Source organism: Penaeus vannamei, chromosome 3 (assembly GCF_042767895.1).
Source record: "Penaeus vannamei isolate JL-2024 chromosome 3, ASM4276789v1, whole genome shotgun sequence".
Taxonomy (NCBI): domain Eukaryota; kingdom Metazoa; phylum Arthropoda; class Malacostraca; order Decapoda; family Penaeidae; genus Penaeus; species Penaeus vannamei.
The window spans coordinates 41,741,712-41,751,972 of NC_091551.1; the positions used below are offsets into that span (position 1 = coordinate 41,741,712).

Here is a 10,261-nt window from a genome sequence, read left to right on the forward strand (position 1 = left end):
CTACTAATTACTGAAGTAAGAAATGACAGCAACACTTTTTAAACAATTCCTTTAAGCCCTGTTAACAAAGTGTTTTTTGGACCAGTAATACTTAAGAGATATTGCTGGTAGGTTTAGTATTCTTTAACATGCCACTGTCAAGGGGAAGAAACGTGTGCAAATTGACTTTTCAGGTGTAAGAAATAAAAAAGGAGAATCCCTTACCAGATGAACAACTCTGCTAATTCATCAGACTTTTAACTGCTTTGTGGATACTACCTAGAAAGATAATTATCAATGTATCTGTTTCTGCTCTATAAAATAAATACCTTAACAGATGTATGATATTTAATCTGCACTTTAACTCCTATGAGTAATATAAGCTTTCATAGTTATTCCCTTATTAGCAACAAAGTGGCATCCTTATGAAGTTTCTCAGTCCTTATGGCAAACATAAAAGTTGAAAATTTATTAACTGTGGCAGGTCTGAAACATTTGTATTTGCAGTTAATTACTTGAACAACAAAATACAAAACTATCAAGTCAAAATTTGTTTGGTCCGAATCATGTAGGTAATAATGGTTAAATTCTGTTTAAAAACTAAGAATGCATTTCAACGTAGCAACTTCTCATTAACAGTGCAATACATACTGAAAATTACTGAACACAAACTTTAAAATCTTTAAAAATAGTATGCTTCTACAGAAGCTAAATCATGATTTTTGTTCTACTGAAAGGTATACGTTTTGCACCATTGTTTTAGTTTTGCCTATCTTACTTTGATTTTTATCATTACCAAGAATAGAAACGATCACTTGCTTCCAAATACCAATTTTGTTGATACATGCATTAACCAACCATACTAATATATTTTGTTAGATGTTTATACGTTTCCCTTACACTCTTCAGTAAACAAAACGTTATCCCTTATTTACTGTTAATGACAACTTTCCACTTTCCCTGTAGAATATTTCCAGCAAGTTCTGCTTCAATCCGGACATTTTGATTCAGTGAATAAAGTTATAACACTGAATAAACAAGATTTACTGCTGTATCTCTATGAATCTTCAACAAGACAGTAGATAAATTATAACCCTCTTTACTCTAGCTACGATTATAACAGTTACCTTCATGACTTACTTGACAATTATGGTCGACTCAATACGTAATGAAAACAAGGACTGGGTGTTTGCTTCCATACACGTTCCTTCCCTTGCTCTCGACTTCTTAGAATGGGACCCAAGCTACTGAACTGTTTGAAATGCATACTTATGCTTGTGTTAGATCGTTGAAGCAGAAATAGGTATTTGTAATACTGCCATATGGTTTTACTTTTAAGATGTTTAACTATCTGATTATTTATCCTGTGGCATTAAATGGCTTATTAGACGGCTCAACCGTGTCCATACACTAATCCTTTTTAAGTAACGAGAACTATCCATGTTGACAAATGTAGAAATACAAGAATGAAGATCTTCACGATACACATGTATTTGACTGGGTTCGATTTCATCTTATGAAATACATGCACTTCCGACGAAGGTAGAACATTGCATTATGTTATCATTCACTTTTTTCTTACGCAACAGTAATAGAACACTAGTTGAAGGCAATGGTAATTAAGTGCTTACCATACATACAAGGTAAAATAAGTTTCCTAAATCATTTCTATTGCAATGCATTACTTTTCTTGACCTACGAAGCAATATGGACTAGGCATCAATGGAAAATAACTGCGCAGATTACTGGTCAAGTTGGCATGAGCTTCCATCAAACTTGCTTTTCTGGTGACCACCTTAAGATAGTTATTTCTTCAATTACCAGTGCACAGCTGAATTAGTTTAATACTTTTCATGAGGGTAAACTCAGTTACAGTGCATTACTCAATTTTCTTGCTTACCAGTAGTAGTAATGTAGGTGACCAGATTGCTCTACATTTTTTTGGAATAAAAATCAAAGCAGGCTTTATTTTTACGATTGGTTTCAGATTTATATATGCTCTTTTCCACATTACATAGAAATGATTTATATACGCTCTTTTCCACATTACATAGAAATGGATAAATAAACACCAGATTGTGCTATAAATCATATTACAAAAAATATAGAAAGAAATGGAAGAGAAACTTTGTTCTTATTTGATGCCAATGAAATGAGAGGGAATGTACAATGCATGATCAACCAAGGAAAAATTCGCTGGAGATAATAGCTGATCACGATAGAAGTGACTACAAGTTTAGGCATATTCGCCTTCCATTTCACCCTCCTCTTCGAACTCAGCCTCGTCATCGGCGGTGGCTTCCTGGTATTGCTGGTACTCGGATACCAAGTCGTTCATGTTGGACTCGGCCTCAGTGAACTCCATCTCATCCATACCCTCACCAGTGTACCAGTGAAGGAAAGCCTTTCGCCTGAACATAGCAGTGAATTGTTCGCTGACACGCTTGAAGAGCTCCTGGATGGCAGTGGAGTTACCGATGAAGGTAGAGGCCATCTTGATACCTCGTGGAGGGATATCGCACACGGCGGTCTTTACGTTGTTGGGGATCCATTCAACGAAGAATGAGGAGTTCTTGTTCTGGATGTTGTACATCTGTTCGTCAACCTCCTTCATGGACATACGGCCACGGAAGATGGCGGCGACTGTCAGGTAACGGCCGTGGCGAGGATCGCAGGCAGCCATCATGTTCTTGGCATCGAACATCTGCTGGGTAAGTTCTGGGACAGTGAGGGCCCTGTATTGTTGAGAACCACGGGCGGTGAGAGGAGCAAAACCAGGCATGAAGAAGTGAAGACGAGGGAAGGGTACCATGTTGACAGCCAACTTCCTGAGATCAGCATTGAGCTGACCTGGGAATCTGAAGCAGGTGGTGACACCGGACATTGTGAGGGAAACGAGATGGTTAAGGTCACCATAGGTGGGGTTGGCCAACTTCAACGTTCTGAAGCAGATATCGTATAGAGCTTCATTATCGATACAGTAAGTTTCATCGGTGTTTTCTACGAGCTGATGGATTGAGAGGGTTGCGTTGTAGGGTTCTACGACGGTATCAGAAACCTGTAAATGGAAGAGTTCAAACGATTAGCAATACGACCTAATGCTCTTATCAGTGCTTACGAGCACTCATTAACAATTTACTTACATGTGACACCGACACTAACCGAAATTACACTACTCATACTGACGCAACAACAAAAGATATTTTATTTATCATTCATACTGAATTACCGAAAATATATACAAACCTTGGGTGAGGGGACGACTGAGAAAGTGTTCATGATCCTGTCGGGGAATTCCTCGCGGATCTTAGAGACGAGAAGAGTACCCATGCCCGAGCCGGTGCCACCACCGAGAGAATGTGTTAGTTGGAAGCCCTGTAAGCAGTCACACTTTTCTGCTTCCTTGCGGACAACATCGAGGACAGAGTCTACGAGTTCAGCACCTTCTGTGTAATGACCCTTAGCCCAGTTGTTTCCAGCACCACTCTGACCTGTTGGTAAAAGAATAAAAACATGAAAAATTTATTCATATATCTTTTATACAAGAAACACTCGTGTAACATTTTAAGACGTACGCAAAACCTAAACAGAACACTACTTACCGAACACGAAGCTGTCTGGCTTGAAGAGAGCGCCATGAGGTCCTGACCTGACACTGTCCATGGTACCAGGCTCCAGATCAACAAGGATGGCACGAGGCACATACTTGCCCTGGTTACCCTCATTGTAGTAGACGTTGATGCGCTCCAACTGGAGCTCCATCAAGTCCTTATCAGTACCAGTGTATTCACCAGTGGGCTGGATGCCATGTTCGTCACTGATGATTTCCCAGAACTGGAAAAGAAAAGGTTGGGTTACTAAGACTGGCGAACACGATCGTCTCATTGATACTAGAATTTCAAAGTTTCTGCAAAACACAAAAGTATCAACTATACGATCAACAACAAATTTGTGCAGGTCGAGAGTCGGACGGATTTATATTATACCGATTTCAAATTAGCATACTGAAGAAGCTTCCGTGCTTATATTTTGAAGAACCTTAGTCGAAGTGCAGTTCCTATGCACTTCCTTAGTCGTTCCAGCATCTTTCCCGCCGCCCTCCAAGTCACCTACAGGACACGGGTTGCACGACCCCCGGGACCTCCCACCCCCGTGCTTTCACCTGTTCCGCGCCCTGTTGCCTCAAACCCGGCGAACCGCTTATCTTCCCGCGAGACCCTCCCGCGTCGCTGGCCTCTTATCGAAGTAGGTGTAACGTGCTTATCTGCCAGTGTTAACAGCAGCCGAAAAAGCAAAGGTAACGCGAGAAGGGTTGGAGTGGCGGCGGCGGTGGCGGCATGCTGGTGGCGGGCGTGGCGGCGGCATAACGGTCGGCGCGAGACAATGGCGAGGGCGGGAGGGGCCGTAACCGCCGCCCGCCGCCGCCACCTCTGCGATCGATACCTAAGTCCTTCTAATTCCTCCTTTTATGGTGGATCAAGGGTTCTATTCATAATTCGACACGTGAGATCAAAGTCCAATGTTCGCCTTGTTGATTCACTTCTCTTTCGGCACCTTCTAGAAGCTTTGAAATTTTGCAAAAGTAAAAGATATGAAGGTTTTCCGACTGCTATTTTCAGCACTTGATACATACTTCAAATTACTTTAAATGACATTAACTGAGCAACAAGTCGTTCGATTATTTAGCTGCAATCACATGACATACGAAATATCCGGCAAGATCTGGTAGCCATTGTAGTCACCGGCGTCGTCTTATCAACCGGCAGTTTTCCCGGAAAATTTTCAATCTTCTTCCAAAAATCGTCCACAATTGACTTCACAAGACACAATACACTTCATATCTTACCTTTGTACCAATCTGGTTGCCGCACTGGCCGGTCTGTATGTGAACAATTTCCCTCATGGTGACGTGTGACTGCTCGCTGGTCCTTCACAGCAGCTTCTGACTGAGGCTTCGGCGGCGGCGAGCCGCGAAGGTGGCGGTGCGGCTGCCGGGGGTCGCCCGAGAACCCAACTCTCTCCTTTTCACTGTCAATTATTGATTCTCCTTTGTTCTTAATATTTCTGAAATAGAATTCGACAGGCTATTATATTTAAGATTAATACTATAAACTTAGTTTAATTTTTCCTTTTGCTGAGATGTTTTACTGTATAATTTGGATTTTTACTTGACACCTGGAGTTCCCGGGAATATTTGAATCGCAGCTCGCGAGGCTGAGGGGCCCTACTCGGGGTGTCCTCTCACAGGCATGCGGAATTTTAGATAGATAATTTATTACGGCGAAAGTTCACCATACTCATTTTCTTGACTAGTATCATACGATATTTTCTATACTGAAGTTTTCATGTCTATTTTCTGAAGTAGCATAGCGAACAAATAATTGGTATAATTGTCAAGATTGTTCACAGGGGCTTACACTCACTCGAATGTAGAACAGCCTTGACTTTCCCTGCGAGTAACACAAGATTTAAAGGCTGGTTCTCCTGTACATATATGGATATGACCAAAACCTTGTTAGGAAAAGCAATACGGAGATCAAAAGGCAGCCTATATTACAAGGGGCAGGAAGGAATCGACAGATGAATGAGCAACACTAATCTACAGACTAACAACAATCAAATGCAGAAAATACTTTTTTTTTGTCATCTAACAGTTGTCAGTCACATAACAACAGAAAAGTATATGAAAAAAGTGTGTAATGCCTGTACTAGCGTTTCCTACATAAGATTACCCAATCCTCTATTTTTGAATATGACCAAAGTAACGAACATTCCTTCCAGTTAACCAAACACTGATAAAGTAATTGCAAAGTGAAATATGGGTTACTTATGCAATCATGATATTTTGCAGAGGTTATCGTATTCATATAGTGTGAATAATTGATACTGAACAATACTTTGGCTACGTTCATTGTTTTGATAATGTACAAAATTACAATTTCAACGAAATACTTGGCATCTGCCTTTCATGTGTTGTAACGGACTTTATTTCTATGCGATGCCCTATCATGTGTTCTAGAATGATCGGGGACGCTTTATTTTACTAATATAGACATAATGACTTCTTTCTCTGTATAGAAAGTAAAATAAAACAAGACATAAAATGTGGAAGTTTAAATGCGGTTCTGGTGAGTTGATTTTCACCGTAAAGAGTTAGGCAAAGGTCAGACATCCGCAGCTTCACTTGTTTTTACCAACATATTACCGGCATTTTTTCTCCGCTAATAATCGGGTGTTTAAGATTAGATACGCGTGGTATATTCACGGAGGCTTTCATGAGGTAAAAAACACTTCTATGATTAAGTAAAAAAAATCATTTACCTCAAAAGAAATGAAGAGGCTTGGTTCTTTATTGTAAGAGAAGTTGGTAACACTGGTCTTGCCGCAGCCCGTGTCTGAATCACCTGCTCCTGTTTTCCCGATTTCTGTCTTTTATTATATCATTCAAAACTTGTGATCATTCACTGTTAATTCGTTACATACCAGGTACTTGTGGGGTATAAGTAAATACCGGATGATGCAAGTGAGTGTTTAGAAAAAATAATGTTTATATAGGACCGGCAACGCGAGAAGTGTGCTTGAGTTGCAACCTATTGATTAAATTGCAGGGACGTCGCCAGTGATTCACTACTTTGAATAACTACTACTGTTAATGGACAATAAGTTTCTTATGAATAGATGCAGTGTTTTAAATGAATTCGGAAGGGGAAATTAAAACCCACCCTCAAAGGGGAAGTTTAGCGCGATAACGACTAGCTTCACAAACAAGAATGTTGAGTTTTGAGTGATGGCTGAAAAGTAGCTTGAATTCGGAAATGCATGCACTGAGAATTAAGCTTTCATTTTCAGGATATGCATCTGCAGCGTATTTATGAACAATTTAATCCACAAGCAAATTCATATGTAACACTGTCAACCCTTAACAGGCATATATTTGCATGAAAGATTATTCGTAACATTCAATAGCAAGAGAGGAGTCTTTCAAAGAAAATCATTAAACATCTGTGACATAATACAGAGATCCTTGCATGACTCATGCGTTATGGACCTGGAGGGGAACCATGAAAGGGGGTGTTTAGGTGGGTGTTTGACGTGACACTTCTGGATGCAGCTGGATGTGGTACAAGGACGTTTCACCTAAGCGACCATTGGGTTATTTATGTTGACTGTTAATCGTTACAACATTCAGAATTTTTAGAAACAGTCGTAGTAAGATGTGAAGTGTAATAAACGTGGCAAGTGTTGGAGCCGGTGTGGGGAAAGTCTGATGTGAGACCCGCCCCTTTCACTCGCCAGGAGTACACACGATTTTTCACCATTTAAATGTACCGGGCATAGTTCTAGTAGGTTTCTACATGCAAAGGACAAACTCCCTGTCACTTACGACTATTTACATATTATCATGATTTATATATGAGAGAACTAATAACAAAATTGGGAAATTGTAGGTTACATCCTATGAGGATCTTAGAGAAGGGAGTCAAAGTCGGCCCGACGCCACAGTTTCCTCCTGTTCTAGAATGCCTTGCATTAAATAGTTATGAGGTAGCCGATGAGACATGACTCGCCCAGCCTGTTCGATAATAGTCTTAGACTTTTCTAGAAATATTCTCTGGCCTATAAACTCACTCTTAGTGTTCATCAGGAATTTGTTGGCCTATGGTAAAGTATACCTTGGGTAGTAACAATCGTATTAATACAAGAGCATCTGTATGCTACTAGCGTAAGAGTGGGCTACCAAATCCTGTTTGTGAGCCTGCAGGACCATGTTTGACAAAAAGATTCTGTGACAGTAGCGAGCCGGCTTCCAGAGACAAATGGCATACATCATGTGTGTGAAGCATTTGTCTTCGCTAATAACAATGCGTTATCCCCATCGGTTCAGTATGACATAGATTAAGTATGCGATTACTAATCCCTCTGTTAGATAACATTCCAGGTGTGTAATATCCACCTCTAGCGGAAAAAATGTGCTTGTCAACTTTAGGATTGTATGTAAATGTATTGTACCTCATTTTTTCGGTATTAAAATTGCACGATTTTTATACCGAAGTGCATAAACAACATGACATACGATGTTATGAACAAAAATTTATGTTAAGCAATATAGTGAAATCATAGTGATATTTAAATGTAACAAGAAAATATTTTGTTGTGAATCATCACCTCACTGCATGAGTAAAAGAACTCATTCTCTCAACTCGCAGACAAGGCTAGGACTCATTAGGAGTCAGTGTATCTGTGAGTGAGTGTAGGTCGATGTGGGGAGACGGTGCCGGGAAGTCTGCACGTCATTCTGGGCGAGCTTACTCAGCCCCGCCTAAACTGGGAAGTACTTGGGACAAAATACTGGTGCTAGATGACGTGAACTTTGATGTGATTTCTGTTTTAAAGTCTTCTTTTCTTGTTTTCATATTCCGGTAGACGTATATTGCGTTTGCTTCCTAAATCAACGAATGGCTCACATAAAACGTTAAGAATCAGCTGACAGAGGGAGGGAGGGGCGGAGGGAGAGCTCACCACACGCCGCACGCACCGTTACTTGCCGAAGTCACTATACTCGGCGCCATCTTAGCCTATCTGATGTCAGGTGCGGTGCCGACATTTCTAATCCAATCGTTCTTAATGGCTAAAACTTGTAAGTTATGTGCGAGAGAAAGTTCGGCATTTCCGCTAAAACTACATCAAGGTCAACCTCATCTCCCATGCGCCAGTGATCGATCTAATCTCTAAATATATATATCCACAAACACCATAATACCCGATTTACCAGCTAGGTTCAATTAAGATCAATACGCAACATTTTTACTCCCAATTCGAGGTCAGTGAATTGTTTAGTCTAAAGGCAAACGTGAACTGGCAGGCTGCAGTCGGGAAGATACAAAGTTAGAGATTAACCTAAGCTTAATTAAGAATAGTCCTATGATGAGTTATTATTATAATTATATAACAAAAAGTTTATATCAGCAACAAAATATAAACAAGCCTTGTGGTGGTTAATGGGTTTTATGCATTTAATAGGCAATATATATTATATATATATATATATATATATATATATATATATATATATATATAAATATATATTATATGTGTGTGTGTGTGTGTGTGTGTTATATTCTTTTACATAATTTCGTTATCCAATTACTCACTAAAAGAAAGCCGCTGCAGCCTGCCAGACTCCCAGCAAACGTAAGGGACAGGCGAACGTCCGTGATAATACTGCAGTAAAGCCTATGCTCGCGTGCAGAGAATATTTAAGAAAACATAATCCCAAAATTTGTTCCGTCTCTCTCTCTCTCTCTCTCTCTCTCTCTCTCTCTCTCTCTCTCTCTCTCTCTCTCTCTCTCTCTCTCTCTCTCTCTCTCTCTCTCTCTCTCTCCCTCTCTCCCTCTCTCCCTCTCACATGCGCACACACGAATTTGAATTATGTTTATGTGTGTGCGTGAGCATGTGTGTGTGTGTGTGTGTGCGTGAGTGTGTGTATGTATAAGTATGCGTATATATATATATATATATATATATATATATATATATATATATATATATATATATATATATAATGTATGTGTGTTTGTGTGTCCGTGTGTATCAAATATATGTATGTATATATATATATATATATATATATATATATATATATATATATATATGTGTGTGTGTGTGTGTGTGTGTGTGTGTGTGTGTGTGTGTATAATTATGTGTGTGTATCCAATACATGTTTATGTGTATATATACATACATAAATATGTGTATGTGTATGCGCGAGAACGACTCAGGGAGAGAGAGAGAAATGGTTATATTACACAGTGTGCGTGCGTGTGTTTCTTTCCCTGTCTCTCACTCTGCCTCACTCTCACTCTCACTCACTTATACACTCACATGCACACTCAACACACACATCCCCTTTCTTTCCTTCCGCTTATTATTACAACACCCATATATTTACACCTACAAATCATATCCAGATTGGATTTCATAACCTATAATGATGAGCCGCGGTATTTATAGCCCGCCCTCACGTGCTCGTGTCATTAACCTTGTTTAAAGGGAAGTCCACAGCCAATTCGCCAATGATTGAACTAACCAACTCAAGGACGGGGAAGCGCCATAGAAACAATCGATGTTTATGTCCCTATAGATACTTCAGTCTTTTTCTTTGTATTTTATTATTTCGCTTTCTTGATTTTCCTTTTCTTTAATAATTTTGCGAAGTTTCTGCATTGGTTTGGAAAAAAAAACTCATTGATCTGTGACATTTTTTGCGTTATTTTTTCTTTCT

The 10,261-nt window shown here is 39.7% G+C and overlaps 1 protein-coding gene across 1 annotated transcript in view; it reads right to left on the reverse strand.

Annotated features, from left to right (window-relative positions):
• Positions 1-1,943: 1,943 nt before the first annotated feature.
• Positions 1,944-10,261, reverse strand: part of LOC113816095 (tubulin beta-1 chain) — a 16,544-nt gene continuing 8,226 nt past the window's right edge. The window contains exons 2-5 of the mRNA XM_027368111.2: positions 4,826-5,043; positions 3,582-3,813; positions 3,226-3,470; positions 1,944-3,037 (exon numbers count right to left, since the gene is read on the reverse strand). Of these exons, the coding sequence (XP_027223912.1) occupies positions 2,216-3,037; positions 3,226-3,470; positions 3,582-3,813; positions 4,826-4,882 (1,356 nt within the window). The 5' untranslated portion in view covers positions 4,883-5,043 and the 3' untranslated portion in view covers positions 1,944-2,215. The remainder of the gene's footprint in view (positions 3,038-3,225; positions 3,471-3,581; positions 3,814-4,825; positions 5,044-10,261) is intronic.